This window comes from Ostrinia nubilalis, chromosome 12, assembly GCF_963855985.1.
Source record: "Ostrinia nubilalis chromosome 12, ilOstNubi1.1, whole genome shotgun sequence".
NCBI lineage: Eukaryota > Metazoa > Arthropoda > Insecta > Lepidoptera > Crambidae > Ostrinia > Ostrinia nubilalis.
Window position 1 is genome coordinate 8,076 of NC_087099.1, and position 19,425 is coordinate 27,500.

The following is a 19,425-nucleotide window of genomic DNA, read 5'->3' on the forward strand; positions in this document are numbered from 1 at the left end:
TAACCTAACCTAACCTAACCTAACCTAACCTAACCTAACCTAACCTAACCTAACCTAACCTAACCTAACCTAACCTAACCTAACCTAACCTAACCTAACCTAACCTAACCTAACCTAACCTAACCTAACCTAACCTAACCTAACCTAACCTAACCTAACCTAACCTAACCTAACCTAACCTAACCTAACCTAACCTAACCTAACCTAACCCAACTCAAATTTCTACATTTTAATAGCGCACCTATAGGTTATTTACATCAAATTAAGCGCCTTAATTTGCCCGACACCCCTGTACCATTTAGAGACCCCTACGATTTGATTTCGGGAATTTATTAAATTTTTTGTATTTTTAATTTAGACTTAGAATATTTTCATACAAAATTTTATAACTCTGTCACTTTAAGTCCGATTTTCAAAATTCTTTCGCTTTTATAGACTCACCCCTTTCGGTTTAGCATCCCCCTGACGTTCGATTGACACCGCTCCGTACTAATTTTCGCTTTTTTGGCGGACTTTAGTGTTTTAGGTAAAATCTGAGACGGTTTTTGGACGTCAACTTCAAAATTTTCTAGGGCCACCCCCGACGTTTATCGGCTATTCGTGTTCGTCTCGGCGAGCCCTATCCGTAGACACCCCGTTTGTAGGGATCAGACGTCAAAAACTTAAAAAATTTTCCCGCCCACCCACCCTTTTCTCTTTTACCAGGTGAACTTTGTAGATTGGGCAAAAAATTATTATTTCGTTTTTCGCTAGATTATTGTAGTATCGTACCTGGGCGACTCGTAGGTGAAGTTTGAGTTAATTTTAAGGACCCTATCTTTTGGTTTGACGCGATTTTTGATTTTTTCAATTGTTTTTTCGGGTTTTCTTCGCTTCTGGACGTGACGCCGCCGCACCTGGTATCTGCAAAGGAAAGATAAGTAACCAGTGACTGATAGTAATATACTAGGGACTTACCGGACGCTGCGTCGGCTGCACGGCTTGATCGGGAACACCTGGAACTAAAAGATAGGACACATTAGACAACATATTTTAAAACTTATACAAACCTTTTTGTTGTTTGTAATTTACGAGGTCTCATATAGACCTTTCATTTACTTTCTGACAAGGGACGTAGCTTTCCCCTGAAAATGGCTACCATCCGAACCCCAGCTAAAAGTAAGACGGACAATGACAGGAGCCCCAGGCTCTCCCCTGAGACGGCTAAGGCTGGCCTTAGCCCCAACGCCGCCGCGACATCTAAAGTGAGGCGTAGCATAGGAGAGTGGGAAGCGGGACTCAGTGAACCCCGGCCTTGCACATCGAAGACACACCCGCATACCCCCGAGCAGCCGGAGCAGGGCAAGGCACCTGCACCTTCTCGGACGGTGAAACAGAAGGCTGCGTCTCCTCGACAGCTCAAAGAGCTGCCGACGCGAAGGCCGTCTGCGGACACGGCCGAGGAGGTGCAGATGCCAGCGCCGAAGAAGAGGGGGCCCACCGGCAGGATGGCCGAAGCTAGAGACTGGCTCGTGTACGCGAAATTTAATGTTAATAAATCTCGCAACATGAAGACAGACCTCAAGGCTGGGGCCATCCTGGCGGTGGACAACCTCTACCGGCTGATTAAGGAGTACGCGGAGGAACTTACCCGTAAGACGACCGGCGCGAAGACACCCGCAGCCGCAGCAACAACGCCACCTGAAACAAAAAGTGTTGGGGTTAATACTGAGGAAATAGGACTGAATGAGGGACGGATGGGAAATGATGTGGACGAAGGGAGAAGGGATATGGGGACGAAGGACATTGTGGAGCTCCTCAAGGTCCAGGGGGAGACTATAAACAAGACTTACCTGGAGCTTGAGAAGCTGCGACAGGGACTTGAAGCGGAGAAAACGGCACCAATATCTTACGCCGAGGCTGCTGCCACAACATCGGGTAGACCTGGCGCGATCCGGCCGGCGCTGCACTCTGTAATCATAACATCAAAAGATGAGAAAGAGACCGGGGACGAGGTACTGGACAGAGTGCGCAAATCGGTGAACGCCAAGGACGGGTGGGTGACCGTGGAACGAGTCCGGAAGGTGAAGGATCGGAGAGTGGTGATCGGGTGCAAGACGGAGGAGGCTCGACGGCGTGTAAAGGAGCGCCTTAAGGGTGCAGAGGACCATCTCACCGTCGAGGAAATTAAGAACCATGACCCCATGGTGGTTCTGAAGGACGTCCTTAAGATGAACAGTGACGAGGACATAATGGCGGCCTTCAAGAACCAAAATGGGGAGGTTCTTAAGGGACTCAACGGAGAGGATGCCAAATTCGACATCAAGTACAGACGCAAGGCGAGGAACCAGCATTGCGACCACGTAGTGTTGAGGGTGTCGCCGCGTCTGTACAACAATTTGGTAGGCCGGGGATACGTGCACATTGATATGCAGCGTGTGAGGGTTGAGGACCAGTCGCCCCTGGTCCAGTGCTCAATGTGTTTGGGGTATGGCCACGGACGCAAGTTCTGCAGGGAGAGTGTTCCCAAGTGCAGCCATTGCGGTGGCCCCCACATGAAACAGGACTGCGCAGATTGGATGGCGGGGGACAGCCCTAGATGTTGCAACTGCACGGCGGCAAAGTTCTCGGAGAACCTGGAGCATAACGCCTTTAGCCCTGAATGCTCAGTGCGTCGGAAGTGGGACGCGATAGCGAGGGCTAAAGTCGCGTATTGTTAAGGGCACCCAGGCGGAACTCCAGCAAAACATCGAAACCCGGTACCGTGTTGTCCAGGCCAATCTCCAAAGGTGCTCCCAAGCAACAGACGAGCTGATGATGGAAGCTGCGAAGGGGAAACTTGCCTTTGCGCTAGTCCAGGAGCCTTACACCGGAGCCACCAGGATACTCAAGACCTACCGAGGGACCAGAGTGGTGCAGAGTGCGGTGAGCGGAGGTGGGACGGTAAAGGCAGCAATCGTGCTGTTCGACGACAGCATCGACCTGACCTTGTGCCCTACGCTCACCACCGAGAACATAGCAGTTGCTAAGCTCAGGACCGCGGCGTGGGAGATCTTGGTGGTTTCGGTGTATCTGCAGGGCGATGGCGACATCGAAGCGGACATTGGGAGCATCAGGGATATCTTGGAGAGGACGGGGGGCAGGAGCACGGTGCTGGGGGGAGATGTGAATTCCTGGAGCATCTGGTGGGGGAGTGTTGACACAAATAGAAGGGGAGAGACACTTGGAGCGGCACTTGATGAGATGGGCCTACACATACTCAACAGAGGAACCGAACCCACGTACGATTACCACAGAGGAGGGCGAAGGTACACAAGCTGCGTGGACATAACAACTTGCACGGAGGACCTGCTAGACCGAGTCGACAACTGGAGGCTGAACGCTGACATGACTGTATCCGACCACAGGGCAATTCTTTTCGAAATAAAATTGGAAAAATCAAAGGGGATAGATGTAAAAAGAACCACTAGAAAATTTAATACAAGGAAGGCAAACTGGGTTGAGCTCCGAGAGGAGCTCACTCTTATCTGGGAAAGGGATAGAATTAATAGAGAGGAAATAGGAAGTGTTACAACTAAGGAAGAATTAGATAAGAAAATAGAGCAGTATACTAAAGGGATAGATGAGGCGTGTGAGAAGCACATACCCAAAATTAAGGAAGGGAAAAGAAAAGGATTGCCTTGGTGGACGGAACAGTTGTCAGAAAAGAAAGCGGAAGTAAAGAGACTCAGAAGAAGAATAGCGGGAGCAGCTCAGGAGCGCCGGGAGGTTGTTCTCCAGGAATACCTCCAGGCAAAGAATGAGTACACGCGGCTTGTTAAAAACACTAAAACCGAGAGCTGGAAGAGCTTCTGTGGTAAACAAGAGCGAGAAAGTATGTGGGACGGCATTTATCGAGTGATAGGCCGGACGACAAATCGCCAAGAAGACACTCCACTGATCAGGGACGGTAGAGTCATGGAGGGAGATGGGTCCGCAAAACTTCTGTCGGAGACCTTCTACCCCAAGGATGACATTCATGAGGATAATGAAGCTCACAAGGCACTGAGACTAAGAGCGGAAACGGTGAATGAGGGGGAAGATGATGACTCATCCGACCCCCCATTCACCATGGAAGAACTCAGGTGGGCAGTGGAGAGCTTCAATCCCAAGAAGGCCCCGGGGGTAGACGGATTAACGGCAGACATATGCAGAGTGGCCATAAACCATGACCCTAAACTGTTCCTGGAGTTTGCTAATAAGTGCCTGAGTGTCTATCACTTTCCCACAATCTGGAAGGAGGCAGTGGTCGTTATCTTGCCCAAGCCAGGAAAGGAGAACTACACAACCCCCAAATCGTACCGGCCGATTGGACTTTTGCCGGTGCTGGGGAAGATCTTTGAGAAGATGCTGGTACGACGGATCAGATGGCACACAGCAGACCACCTGTGCAAAACGCAGTATGGGTTCACACCGCAGCGCAGTACCGAGGACTCCCTCTACGACATGATGACACACATCAAGAGCGGCCTCAAGCGAAAGAAGATCATGGTGATGGTGTCGCTTGATATAGAGGGAGCCTTCGATAGCGCATGGTGGCCCGCGATCCGATGCAGATTAGAGGAGTTAAAGTGTCCAAAAAACATCCGGAAAGTCGTGGATAGTTATCTCACAGATCGCATGGTGAGGGTAAGGTACGCAGGAGCGGAACACGCTGTCGAAACCACTAAGGGATGTGTCCAGGGGTCTATCGGGGGACCAACCTTCTGGAATATTCTGTTGGACCCACTGCTGAAGGGACTTGGAAATAGGGGAGATTACTGTCAGGCCTTCGCGGACGACGTCGTGCTGGTGTTCTCCGGGGAGACGGCCCAAGAAGTTCAGAGACAGGCAAATGCCGCTCTGGCCTATGTTTGGGATTGGGGTGTCGCAAATAAGCTAAAGTTTGCACCACATAAGACCAATGCAATGGTGATAACAAACAAGCTCAAACACGACACCCCGATCCTGAGCATGGGCGGGGGGGACATTGCTTTGTCGAAAGAGATTAAGTTGTTGGGCCTTACGATAGACGAAAAACTCACGTTCAATTCACACGTGGCAAACGTCTGTCGTAAGGCACTCAACATCTATAAACAACTGGCTAGAGCAGCCAAAGTCGAATGGGGGCTCTCGTCGGAGATCATCAGGACGATTTACGTCGCCGTTATAGAGCCGATCATCATGTACGCGTCGAGTGCATGGTCACCAGCTGCCAGCAAATTGGGAATCAGGAAACACCTAAACGAGGTGCAACGTGGTTTTGCTCAAAAAATGGTTAAGGCGTACAGGACGACCTCGCTCAACTCGGCTCTGGTACTCTCCGGGCTGCTTCCACTTGATCTTAGGATCAGAGAGGCAGCCTCTCTTTATGAGATAAAGAAAGGATATTCCCGGAGAGTAGTAGAAGACCGAGCAGTAGAAGTGCCGATACCTTACGCAAGGGCACCTCATCCAGCCAAAATAGCATACCTAGAGTTTGGGATGGTGGAAAATAGTGCAGATCTCATCCAGAGAGTCAATGACGGACCCCAAGTCTTTACAGACGGAAGCAAGATAGAGGGGAAGGTCGGCGCAGCCTTATCATTATGGAATGATGGTGCGGAGATCACGGTCAAGAAACTTAAACTGGAGGAGTTCTGCACTGTTTTTCAGGCCGAACTTCTTGCAATAACTAAGGCAACAGCAATAATTAAGGCACATAGGACCGGTGGAATCTTCAGTATCTACAGCGACTCCAGATCTGCGCTGGAGACAATCACCCGTGGCGTTTCTCTCCATCCTCTCGTGATTGAGACCAGGAAGAACATCCAAGAGGCAGCTGAAAACGGCAAAACCATCAAACTCTTCTGGATCAAGGCCCACGCGGGGATGGAGGGAAACGAGCGGGCGGATGAGCTCGCGAAAGAGGCAGCGCTTAGACTAAAGAAGAAACCGGACTATGATGAGTGCCCTATCTCATTCGTTAAGCGTATTTTACGCCAAGATACGATTGGCGAATGGGAAAAGCGGTACCAAACGGAGCAGACCGCAAAAACCACCAAGTTGTTCCTCCCAAGCGCAGCGCAGGCGTATAGGATGATCAGGAGCGTGCAACCCTATGGGAAACTCACGCAGATCCTCACGGGGCACGGTGGGTTCGCCCAATACTTGAACCGATTCAAGTGTCGGGAGAGCCCATCGTGTGCGTGTGATGATCTGGTTGAGGAGACAGTCCCCCACTTGCTGGTGGAATGCCCGATTTTCGAAAGATTGAGATTCGACCTAGAACAGGCAATAGATGTAAGACTAGAAATAGATAAACTACATGAGATTATGTTAGATAAAAGTAAAAGGAGCAAATTCCTAGAATATAGTATACAAATATGTGAAAAAGTAAACAATAAAAATAAGTAAACTAAGTATTATTTCTTTTATGTTGAGTACATAAAAAGTAAATAATAAAAGATAAATATGTATAAATAAAAATAGGATAAGCTTATAACAAAGTAGGAAAGGAAACTGTAGCAAACTGTAAAATGTTAGTAGTTAACTTAGATAAGAAAAAAGGAAGAAATAGATATAAGTTTGAAATGTATAGTAAGCACCCGATAGATACATAGAAAGATAGTTTATAAATGCATAAGATAAGATATTATACAATATAAGATTGTACTAGATAAGATAAATAGATAAAAAATATGTAATAGATATAAGAAAAATTGTATTTTTTTTTGAAAAGAAAATAGAAAACAAAAGAGAAAGAACAAAAACTAAAAATCCCCAGTAAAAACAAGATCCCTGAAAAATAAATATCAGGGGAAAGCTGAAAAATTAAAAAAAAAAAAAAAAAAAAAAAAAAAAAAAAAAAACCTAACCTAACCTAACCTAACCTAACCTAACCTAACCTAACCTAACCTAACCTAACCTAACCTAACCTAACCTAACCTAACCTAACCTAACCTAACCTAACCTAACCTAACCTAACCTAACCTAACCTAACCTAACCTAACCTAACCTAACCTAACCTAACCTAACCTAACCTAACCTAACCTAACCTAACCTAACCTAACCTAACCTAACCTAACCTAACCTAACCTAACCTAACCTAACCTAACCTAACCTAACCTAACCTAACCTAACCTAACCTAACCTAACCTAACCTAACCTAACCTAACCTAACCTAACCTAACCTAACCTAACCTAACCTAACCTAACCTAACCTAACCTAACCTAACCTAACCTAACCTAACCTAACCTAACCTAACCTAACCTAACCTAACCTAACCTAACCTAACCTAACCTAACCTAACCTAACCTAACCTAACCTAACCTAACCTAACCTAACCTAACCTAACCTAACCTAACCTAACCTAACCTAACCTAACCTAACCTAACCTAACCTAACCTAACCTAACCTAACCTAACCTAACCTAACCTAACCTAACCTAACCTAACCTAACCTAACCTAACCTAACCTAACCTAACCTAACCTAACCTAACCTAACCTAACCTAACCTAACCTAACCTAACCTAACCTAACCTAACCTAACCTAACCTAACCTAACCTAACCTAACCTAACCTAACCTAACCTAACCTAACCTAACCTAACCTAACCTAACCTAACCTAACCTAACCTAACCTAACCTAACCTAACCTAACCTAACCTAACCTAACCTAACCTAACCTAACCTAACCTAACCTAACCTAACCTAACCTAACCTAACCTAACCTAACCTAACCTAACCTAACCTAACCTAACCTAACCTAACCTAACCTAACCTAACCTAACCTAACCTAACCTAACCTAACCTAACCTAACCTAACCTAACCTAACCTAACCTAACCTAACCTAACCTAACCTAACCTAACCTAACCTAACCTAACCTAACCTAACCTAACCTAACCTAACCTAACCTAACCTAACCTAACCTAACCTAACCTAACCTAACCTAACCTAACCTAACCTAACCTAACCTAACCTAACCTAACCTAACCTAACCTAACCTAACCTAACCTAACCTAACCTAACCTAACCTAACCTAACCTAACCTAACCTAACCTAACCTAACCTAACCTAACCTAACCTAACCTAACCTAACCTAACCTAACCTAACCTAACCTAACCTAACCTAACCTAACCTAACCTAACCTAACCTAACCTAACCTAACCTAACCTAACCTAACCTAACCTAACCTAACCTAACCTAACCTAACCTAACCTAACCTAACCTAACCTAACCTAACCTAACCTAACCTAACCTAACCTAACCTAACCTAACCTAACCTAACCTAACCTAACCTAACCTAACCTAACCTAACCTAACCTAACCTAACCTAACCTAACCTAACCTAACCTAACCTAACCTAACCTAACCTAACCTAACCTAACCTAACCTAACCTAACCTAACCTAACCTAACCTAACCTAACCTAACCTAACCTAACCTAACCTAACCTAACCTAACCTAACCTAACCTAACCTAACCTAACCTAACCTAACCTAACCTAACCTAACCTAACCTAACCTAACCTAACCTAACCTAACCTAACCTAACCTAACCTAACCTAACCTAACCTAACCTAACCTAACCTAACCTAACCTAACCTAACCTAACCTAACCTAACCTAACCTAACCTAACCTAACCTAACCTAACCTAACCTAACCTAACCTAACCTAACCTAACCTAACCTAACCTAACCTAACCTAACCTAACCTAACCTAACCTAACCTAACCTAACCTAACCTAACCTAACCTAACCTAACCTAACCTAACCTAACCTAACCTAACCTAACCTAACCTAACCTAACCTAACCTAACCTAACCTAACCTAACCTAACCTAACCTAACCTAACCTAACCTAACCTAACCTAACCTAACCTAACCTAACCTAACCTAACCTAACCTAACCTAACCTAACCTAACCTAACCCTAACCCAGTACTCGCCTCCTAGCGACACGAAACGCTAACAGCTCCGCGTTAAAAATTCGCAAAAATAGGCTAAAGTGCTCAAAACTCCCTTCCGTGTGTGTAAAGTGACAGTGCAGTGCCTGACTCACCAGGATTCATGTGGGCAAACCTGTATCCCTAAGGACTTCGGAGATACAGGACCTTAAAGTCCCGGTGAAATAACATCTCAGCGGTGAGTCACTTTCACACAAACTTTTCACCATCGTATTGTCCACATCTTCCCCTTTCATCTGACGGGTCGATCAGGACAATCGGTGCATCCCAGCGGGCGTGAGGGACGTCTGAAGGTACCCAATTTCCCATACAATTGGCGTGACCCCGGGCTCGAGGCAGACACGTGCCGCCAGACTGGCGCCACTGTCCATAACCTACCTCAACACAGCCACACCTGAAGACGTCGGAGAGGGACCGAGGAATCCGGAGTACCAGCGCTGAAGACAGGCAACACAGGCTGGAAGGTACTCCAGGGAACTCCTGAACGGTACGTCGTAGAGAGCTCGTTCCAGGACTCTTCGCGTCGGGACACCAGGACCTTCCCACACCCTCGGACACCCCCTCACCCTCCACCCCCACCCTCACCCCCCACCCCTCACCTCACCCCCCTAACTTTCCCACCCCTTCTATAAGTCTTATAGGGCCACCCCTATAAGACCATCCCCCCTTACCAACCCACCCCTGACCCCCCCCCCACTGCCCCCCCCCCCCCACCCCCTCAGCCTCCCCGCGAGACCCCCCCCCCGCCCCCCCCCCCACCCCCTCAGCCTCCCCGCGAGACCCCCCCCCCCCCGCCCCCCCCCCCCCCTCACCCCCTCAGCCTCCCCGCGAGACCCCCCCCCCCGCCCCCCCCCTCACCCCCTCAGCCTCCCCGCGAGACCCCCCCCCCCCCCCCCCCCGGAAAAACCCTACCTCACCCCCTCATCTCGATATCTCGGCCATTTTTGGAGCTAGAGAGTCGTGCTTGGGCTCGTTTGAATCGTCTCAAAAAATCTGAGCGATTGGCCCCTAGGGTTTTTCAAATTTCCCCCTCCTTCCCCATAAAAATCATCACAACCCCCCAAAAACCTAAATTAGACGTAAGATAGCATAAGTAGAATATAAGTAAATAGTATTAAGAATACAAAATTATAATTATAAATAAATAAATAATATAACTTGACATACTTTCCCAAAAAATTTATATTAATAATTAATTTAACTCAATTTTGACATACAATAAATAACTAACAACTAACACACCATGTCGTCGTCGTCGTCTTCAACTTCAAAACCCACACAGGCCCCCACAACATCTCGGGGAAAAACAGTGGGTGACAAGACTGACACAAAGGCGCCGGCACCCCCTCCGGGCTCTCCTCTAGATGGCAACACAACCATCACAGAGAGTGAGACGTCACGGATCCCCTCCCACACCCCAACTGCCTCAACCGGGCAGACCCCCCCCCCCGGGGGCCGCAAGGCCCCCACACCCCCCCCCCACCTCCCCCCTCCCCCATCGGGTCAATGACCCCCTCATCCCCCCCTTCCGGGTCAGCAAAGAGGTCCGAGGCCCCCTTTGCTGACCCCAAAAATCCCACCCCAAAAACCCCCACCCCTCCACCTAAGAAGAAAACATTAACACTCACTTTTGACAAAAAAACAACAACTTCACAAACAACAAAAACAGAAGAAATCTCTCCCATGTCAGAGAGCACAAATAAAACAACAACCACAAAACACCCAGGAAGGATCCAGAAAAAAAGGTATGCAGCGCCAAGGAAAGGAGACCCTAAACTTGGCAAAAGCATAGCCTTACTGCAGGATCTAGGAAAGAAAACGTCCACAGGTGGCCTACGCAGAGCGGTTACCATCAAGAATGCTCAAACAAGTGCGAGAATGGCCGCCGCAGACGACAACAGAGACCTCGCAGAAGTATCCTTCCAAGGAGACTCACCAACCAAACCAAAACCGAACGAGGACACCACACCACCAGTAACACCAACGTCCACAACGGGACTGTTGTCGTCGCCAGAGTTGGAGGCGAGGGAGCCAGAATCCGGGGGACCCGCACCCGTCGCTCAAGACTCCACTCCGACAGAATCCGAGGGACCCGCACCCGTCGCTCAAGACTCCACTCCGACAGAATCCGAGGGACCCGCACCCGTTGCTCAACACTCCACTCCGACATCATCGCCACGAGCCGACCACTACAGCATCGTTGTGTCCACAACACCAGTCGAGACACAGCAATGCGATGACGAGGACGACTACGAGGAAAGGATCTCAGAGATAGACCAGGAGCTATCAGACCTGGGGGTCTGGGAGCACACGGAGGGACCCTCGGAGGATGACGCCTCCGATACTGGTAGTTACAGCGGACGACCAAGTTTTCTCCCCCCCATCGGACAAAGAACGGCAGTAAGTAAAGATCTCGCAACCGAGAGAGCCCGAGAAGTCATGATGGAGGGTAAAACAGCATTGGAAAAGCCCCGAAACTTGGACAAAAAGGTGAAGGCGATCGCTGTAAACGCCCTCAGCGACCTATATGAACTTGTGTTGGCCCTGGCGGACTCCAGACAAAGGCATCGCCTTAACCTGGAAATTGAAAAGACCAGGTCCGCAAGGGAATTAGCAAAGGTAGAGAGGGAGCATGCAAAGACACTGAGCTCTCTCCAAAAAGAGTTTGCCGAAGCTATGCAAAAGGGAAGTGCAGACCACCAACGCACCCATACATCAGTGGACAAAGTCCAGGGCTGGCTTGACTTTGAGATGGACGGATTGTTCAAGACAGTCCAAGCCATCCACGCAGAGGTCAGGTCGGCCCGCGCGCAAGCCTCAGTCCCCCCCCCAAAACCATCGGCAAACTCCACGGAACCCAAGCAGAACCCAGCACAGGACTACAGCGCAGTCCTAAAAGAAATATCGGATAAAGTAACCTCATTGGCGACGGAACTCCACTACATCAAGGAGGACTCCAAAGTGGCCAAGGCAATCCGATATAGCCCACCACCTAGCCCCGAGCAGTGCCCCCAACGAACATCAGATGCTACCGCCCTTGAGGGAATAAGAGGAGACCTCCGACGAATTGAGGAATCCATCGGTCTCCTCAAGGCCAGCATCGAGTCCAAACCAACCCCGAAACGGGAAGACATAAAGACTGACCTTAAGGAGGCACTGACACCAATAGCAAGGAAAGCCAACGAAATCGCTGAGGGCGTCGAGGAGCTCAAAGACATAACCTACGCCGGGAACGGTCCTCAACCTGCGGGGGCTCTTGGATTGGGTGCTGAAATAGCCCTCACCGACACGACCGCCCAATTGGAGGACATCATCAATCCACTAAGGGCGGACGTGGCTGAGGCGGCAAGCCAGAGCAGGACCCTGAAGGAGACCCTCGTGTGGTTCAACTCGGCCCACAAAGATAAGCAGACGCGGCCTGTGAACGACGTCGCACAATCAAAATCGTACGCAGCGGTACTTAAAACAAAACCACCCAAGAAGCCGAACCACGCGATAATAGTTTCCAGCACTGACCCCACAAACACCGGGGACAAGGTGCTGGCAGATATCAGAGACACTTTAGATTTCAAGACAACTGGAATCACGGTGGAACGCGTGCGAAAGGCCAAAAACAGCAAGGTGGTGCTTACCTGCGACACTGGCGACAACATCAAAAAAATAAGCACCCAAATTTCTAAAAACAAAAACCTAATAGTTAAAGAGGCGAAAGCGTCAAACCCCCTGATAAAAATTAAAAATATCTTGGCGTACCATACGGATGAGGAACTTATAGAAAACCTCAAGGCCCAAAACAAAAAAGTCTTTACAGACTTGGCCAAGGAAGACCGATTCGTAAAGGTACGCTACAGAAAAAGAGCAAGAAACGTACACCAGTGTCATCCGGTGCTGGAAGTGTCCCCCAAATTGCACAGCAGGATACTCGAGGCGGGAGTTCTACACATCGGTCTCGAGCGAGGGTCAGTAGAAGACCAGTCGCCCCTCATACAATGCTCCAAGTGCCTAGGCTTCGGACACACCAAGGCACTTTGCAAGGAGAAGGAGCAACTATGCAATTTCTGTGGAGAAAACCACGCATGGCAAGATTGCCCGAACAGAGCGGCAGGTAATCCACCGAAGTGCAGAAACTGCACCAACTCTAAGAGGGACAACCCAGAAACACCACCCCACATGGCATATAGTGATATATGCCCTGAGCGACAAACGTGGGACCGGATAGCACGTTCCAAAACGGCATACTGCTAAGGGCGCCACAAACTCCCAAGGGCAGTCTCCTAGAAGAGAAGACGGACACACGAGGCTTACAATGATCCAAGCCAACCTCCAACGCTCCAAACAAGCCACCGCCGAACTCCTCAAAGCAGCCGAGGACATGAAAGCAGCCATAGCTCTAGTCCAGGAACCATACGTTGGCTCTACAGGGACTATGAAGCTCCCAAAAGGCACACAGGTCATCCAGTGCACTATCAACCGGCAGAAACCTGTCAAAGCGGCGATACTTATTTTCAGTGACAAGCTGAGGGTAATTCATGACCCACAGCTTGTGACAGAGACTGAGGCAGCAGTGCTTTTACAGGCAGGCAAAACGAGCATAGGAGTCGTGTCAGTCTACTACGAAGGAGACAAAGACATAGAGCCCTACTTAAGACGCACAAAGGCGGTATGCCAAAAACTAAACTCTCAACATATCTTGATAGGAGGAGACGTAAACGCCTGGAGCCACTGGTGGGGAAGCAGATCCAACGACGACAGAGGAGAGGCATACTGTTCCTTTCTGAACGAAATGGATCTCCATGTACTCAACGTCGGCGACACCCCAACTTTCGAAGAGTACAGGAGGGGCAAGCTGTGCACTAGTATCGTAGACGTGACAGCTTGCTCCACCGGTATACTAGGGAAAATAAAAGAGTGGAAGGTGGATAGAACCCTGACAACATCGGACCACAATGCCATCACATTCAGTCTGGTACTGGGAGAAACACTACAACCTTGTGTTCGTAGCTCCACCAGACAATACAACACCAAGAAGGCAAAATGGACCGAGTTCAGAAGCCAACTACTCAAATCCTTAGAGTCGCACAACATCAGCGAAGAAAGAATAAGGGAGGTCGCGGACGGGGAGGGGATGGACTCCATTATAACAGGCTACACAACATCCATTGAGGAAGCGTGTACACACGCCATCCCCAAGATAGGCCACAGAAGGGGCAAGCCAACACCTCCATGGTGGAACGAAACCCTCGACGAAATGCGAGGAGACGTTCTACGTAAAAAACGTCGTATACGGAACGCCGCTCCAGCCAGAAAAGAGTCCGTACTGCAAGAATACCTTAAGGCTAAAGAGGAATACCTCCACAAAAGCTTGGAAGCCCAGACTGAGAGTTGGAAGGAGTTCTGCACAACACAAGACAGAGAGAGTATGTGGGACGGTGTATACCGAGTAATCAGGAAAACAGCTAAAAGGGAGGACGACATGCTGCTAAGAGGAGCCGACGGAGCCACACTGAGCCCCGACGAATCGGCAAATCTCCTAGCGAGCACCTTCTATCCTGAAGATACCACCATAACGGACACACCGTACCACACCCAACTCAGAACCGAAGTGGAGAGCAGAGCCCCAGAAGACATGCCTGGACTGAAGCCGGACGACCCACCTTTCACCGAGGCAGAAGTGGACGCAGTGCTTAAAGCACAAAATCCCAAAAAAGCCCCGGGCCCGGACGGCTTCACTTCAGACATATGTGCCAACGCAATAAACGCCAGCAGGGGGGTATTTATGGCAATTGCAAACAAGTGCTTGGAATTGTCACATTTTCCCCTCAGCTGGAAAGCCGCACATGTAGTCATCCTGAGGAAACCTGGAAAAGGAGACTACACCCACCCTAAGTCATACCGTCCCATAGGCCTGCTTTCAGTGCTGGGCAAAACGGTTGAAAAACTAATGGTGGGGCGACTGCAATGGCACATTCTTCCAACACTCAGTCAAAAGCAGTACGGTTTCATGCCGCAGCGTGGGACCGAGGACGCCCTCTACGACCTCATAAACCATGTGAGGAAAGAACTGGACCGTAAAAAGTCTGTAATAATGATCTCACTGGATATAGAAGGCGCTTTCGACAACGCGTGGTGGCCGGCTCTAAAAACACAACTTGCGAGCAGGGGCTGCCCCAGAAACCTGTACAAGATGGTGTGTTCATACCTTTCGGACAGATCAATAACTGTGCATTACGCGGGAGCGAAGAGCACAAGGGGTACTACAAAGGGCTGTGTCCAAGGTTCAATCGGAGGACCAACCTTTTGGAACATAATACTGGACCCTTTACTTCAACTACTGTCCGGGGAAAGAGTACACTGTCAGGCGTTTGCGGACGACGGGGTCTTGGTCTTCTCCTCGGAAAGTCTGGACGGGATGGAGGATAACATCAACACGGTGCTGGAGAAAATTGTAAACTGGGGTGTACAGAACAAGCTAAACTTCGCAGCGCACAAGACTCAAGCCATGCTGCTAACGAAGAGACTCAAATACACCCCTCCCCAAATACAAATGTCAGGGACGACACTAGCACTGGTGGATGAGATCAAACTTCTCGGACTGATAATAGACAAGAGGCTGAATTTCAATGCGCATGTGACTGCAGTATGTAAGAAGTCAACAGACATCTATAAGCAACTAGCATGCGCGGCGAAAGTGACATGGGGCCTAAACGGAGAGATCATCAGGACCATATACGTCGCCGTGATAGAGCCAATCATGACGTACGGGGCATGCGCCTGGTCAAAAGCAACACACTTCCAGATGAATGCGAAAATCATCAGCGCTCTACAAAGAGGATTTGCACAAAAGATCTGCAAAGCATACAGAACAACATCCTTGACCTCAGCGCTCATTCTGTCAGGAACACTCCCGCTAGACCTACGCATACAGGAAAACGCCACACTGTACGAAGCCAAAAAGGGAATCTCAGATGCCTATCTACCGCCTGGTAGGAAACTCGAGGAAAAAGTGAAATTTGAAAATCTTCCACACCCATCAGAGGCAACAACAGCGGAATTCACACTCCTCGAGAACATGGACGCCGACACCCAAGCCACCCACCAAATCACCGGACCTCAAATCTACACGGACGGTAGCAAAATGGATGGCAAAGTGGGGGCGGCCCTTACATGGTGGGAAAACGGCAGAGAGACCCTAAACGACACATTCAAGCTAGACGGCGCGTGTACTGTCTTCCAATCTGAAATGTACGCACTCTACAGAGCTATAGCGAGGGCAAAAGAAAGCAAGGAGCCAAATGTAAACATTCTCAGCGATTCTAGATCATCGCTTGAGTTGTTGACAAATTACAAATTGCTCCACCCCCTGGCAAAGGCCATAAGAGAAGACTTGGCGACAATCAGAGAGGAGGGCAGAAACGTGCGTTTGTTCTGGCTGAGGGCACACGTGGGCACAGCGGGAAATGAAAGGGCAGACGAACTAGCAAAAACAGCAGCAAGCAAGGACGACTCCTCACTCGACTACGCGGAAATACCTCTATCCTACATCAAGAGGAAAATCAGGGAAGAAACCATACAGAAGTGGCAAGATCGCTATAACAATTCCGAAACGGGAACGATCACCAAAGTCTTCTTCCCTGACGTCGACAGAGCATACCGGATAGTAAGAGGAGATAGACCAACACATCTCCAAACACAAATCCTAACGGGACATGGAGGCTTTGGAGAATATCTCCATAGATTCGGTCTCAGGGACAAACCGGGCTGCGAATGTGACGAGACAGAAAGCGAGTCAGTGTGGCATGTACTTTTCGACTGCCCAAGGTTTCAGACAGATAGGTACAACTTGACCATGAACATTCACCTGGAATTAAACAAAACAAACCTACACAAAATATTGGAGTCAAAGACTGACAGGGTGCGGCTGCTAAATTTCATCCAGAGAGTAGCACGAATAGCGTCAACTCGAAACAGCGGGATATCGCCTTCTCAACCCACTACAAACACTCCACACACACAAACAACAACACACACAAACCCAAAACCAAAGCTGGACATGACTGACATGGGAGAGCCGGGTTGCCCGGGCATAAGATTAAGAGGAGTAGCTCTCTATATGGACAACAACACAGAGAGACTGGGAATAGCCTTCTGCAACGCCATGGGCAAAAACACCGTAAACATCTCGCCAGGACTAGGCGCCCTCCTGAACGGCAGCACCTTCAAAACAACGATGCGCAAAAAAGTTTATAACTCTCTACAAACAGCGACAGTCGAAGGTGTCGAGTGTCGAATAGTGCGAAAGAACAATAAGACTGTCGTACTATTCGCCACCGATTTCGATGTCACAGAGTTTCAACTGGCGTGTAAAGTGCTGAATTCACTAGGGACCCGATCCACACAGACGACACCTGCCCGGAAAATAAGCGTGGACGCTATGATCGTGGGATACAGGGGAGGAGAAACCAGAGATTACATGGGTGTAATTCAGTCTTCGAAACACCACGAGATGGTTATATACGAGGACAGAGGACAAAACCTAAGTTATCTCCTCTCCGGATCCCGCGAGGACGTCACCCCGCAAATAATCACCGACTGCTGGGATCATCCAGTCACCAACCCGACCATTAGTGGTTCGGAGAGACTACAAACACGGTGCCAGGAAGAAGCGTCTCGGGCAGCAGCAGAGCTAAGAACCCCACAAAATCCACACACCACACCTGCATCAATGTGGTCCACCTTGACCGAAGCCGCACAGGCCATACCCGGACAACTAAAATCAAAACTACGACGAATGATGTCGCTTGAAAAAGCTGTCGAAGACTGCGTAACACCACCACGTCAAAAATCAGAACCACCACCACAACCCCGCAGTAGAGCAGATATGGGACAAGTAGCCCTCCCGAGACTGTTGCCAGTAAACGAGACACAAGACCACATTATAAATGCCTTCGTGGAGTTCGTGGCAGTGACGAAGGCAACCAGGAAGGTGAGCACAGACACTTGCAAAGGTGTCATGCAAGCCTACCAATGGGGGTCGGCGCGGCTGCTGGGAGCACTAATGGAGGAGGCTGAGGCAGCCATATACAACAGCGATACCGCCACGGTCCTTCACGGAAAAATGGCAGGTACATATATGGCGGCCTACAGCAATACGTGTGGTTTTGTGTCTCTGAACGAGGAGAAGACAGAAATCGAGGGCAACACACATTTCAACACACCTCCCGAAGACCCAATAGTGGTGGTAGCCAAGTGCACCAAGGTGATGCTGGACGACAGGATTCTTGAAATGGCGGAAACCATAGCAGGAGACCTGTACAAAGGCGGGAAACCGGAGCACTGGACAAAACCAACCATAACTTGGGTAAACGGAGTCCCCGGCTGCGGGAAAACCACCTGGGTGATGTCCCAAATCGACACTTCACGCGACATCATCGTGACAACCACATGTGAAGCAGCGAAAGACCTAAGAGAGAAACTAGAACCGAAAATAGGCGCAAGGGCCAAAAAGAGAGTCAGAACTATGGCATCCCTACTAGTCAACGGTATGAGTGAAGGCGAGACGTGCACCAGAATCATGGTGGACGAGGCCCTCATGAACCACTTCGGATCCATAGTCATGGCAGTTCAGATAGCCCAAGCCAGCGAAGCCCTATTGATAGGAGATAACAATCAACTCCCTTACATAGACCGCAATAACCTCTTCCCGCTGCTTTACAACAGACCAAACCTCATCACAAATGTCACAAAAGAACTTCTTTGTACGTACAGGAACCCACAGGACGTAGCGTATGCCCTTAGAGAAATCTACAGTGGCATATACTCAGCCAAAACCCTGACGAGGTCTCTTCAGCTGAAGGGATTCACAGGTGCAAAAATCCCGAACCAAGAGGACACCCTCTATCTTGTCCACACCCAGGCCGAAAAGGCTCTCCTAATCGGCCAGGGATACGGAACCAAAACGGGATCTCGCACCCTAACAATCCACGAAGCTCAGGGACTCACCTTCAGGGAAGTGGTTATTGTGCGTACAACTTCCAAAAAATCCCATCTCCTCCAAAGCGTCCCACATGCGGTTGTCGCCATCTCCCGACACACAGATTCGTGTACTTATTACACGGATAACGTCAAGAACGATGCCACTGCACGACTAATAAGCAGTACGGAGAGGGCGACAACGGCAAAAATCCTCGACTATAACCTAAAAATGACCATCAGAAGAGGCGATTGTAAAACACGGGACACAATCCTGGAGATGTGCAAGAGCCTCAAGTCATAACCCAAACCATTATAGACTTGCTGACTGACGACCGAAAACTAAGGCAAGGGGACGACGCGATATACAGTGTGACGTGACCTGAGCTGAGTACGTCAGTCAATAAAAACATTACTTTCATATGGAAGTCAGAATTGAGTTTAATTGAGTTTAATTAAGTAAATTTATTTCAAAAATTGTCAATTTATCATAATACTAATAATAATAATTG

At 48.9% G+C, this 19,425-nt stretch overlaps 3 protein-coding genes across 3 annotated transcripts in view; all 3 read left to right on the forward strand.

Moving 5' to 3' along the window:
- The first annotated feature begins 1,130 nt into the window (after positions 1-1,130).
- LOC135076627 (uncharacterized) lies at positions 1,131-8,949 on the forward strand. The gene is made up of 3 exons (XM_063971051.1): positions 1,131-2,648; positions 2,755-6,279; positions 8,920-8,949. Exons 1-3 carry the CDS (start codon positions 1,131-1,133, stop codon positions 8,947-8,949), a joined length of 5,073 nt encoding a protein of 1,690 aa, XP_063827121.1.
- Positions 8,950-10,187: 1,238 nt separating this feature from the next.
- LOC135076628 (uncharacterized) lies at positions 10,188-13,189 on the forward strand. The gene is made up of 2 exons (XM_063971052.1): positions 10,188-10,332; positions 10,671-13,189. Exons 1-2 carry the CDS (start codon positions 10,188-10,190, stop codon positions 13,187-13,189), a joined length of 2,664 nt encoding a protein of 887 aa, XP_063827122.1.
- The window catches only part of LOC135076629 (uncharacterized), a 16,809-nt gene continuing 9,883 nt past the window's right edge, over positions 12,500-19,425 (forward strand). The window contains exon 1 of the mRNA XM_063971053.1: positions 12,500-18,962. Coding sequence (XP_063827123.1) covers positions 13,251-18,962 — 5,712 coding nt within the window. The 5' untranslated portion in view covers positions 12,500-13,250. The remainder of the gene's footprint in view (positions 18,963-19,425) is intronic.

What these genes read in the sequence shown, in the direction of transcription:
- LOC135076627 (XM_063971051.1), top strand. Translation starts at nt 1,131, where the DNA reads ATGGCTACCATCCGAACCCCAGCTAAAAGTAAGACGGACAATGACAGG. An exon ending in CCTTTAGCCCTGAATGCTCA is followed by an intron (nt 2,649 to 2,754) that starts GTGCGTCGGAAG and finishes CGTGTTGTCCAG; the next exon opens with GCCAATCTCCAAAGGTGCTC. An exon ending in ACCTAGAACAGGCAATAGAT is followed by an intron (nt 6,280 to 8,919) that starts GTAAGACTAGAA and finishes ACCCTAACCCAG; the next exon opens with TACTCGCCTCCTAGCGACAC.
- LOC135076628 (XM_063971052.1), top strand. Translation starts at nt 10,188, where the DNA reads ATGTCGTCGTCGTCGTCTTCAACTTCAAAACCCACACAGGCCCCCACA. An exon ending in CAACACAACCATCACAGAGA is followed by an intron (nt 10,333 to 10,670) that starts GTGAGACGTCAC and finishes CAAAACACCCAG; the next exon opens with GAAGGATCCAGAAAAAAAGG.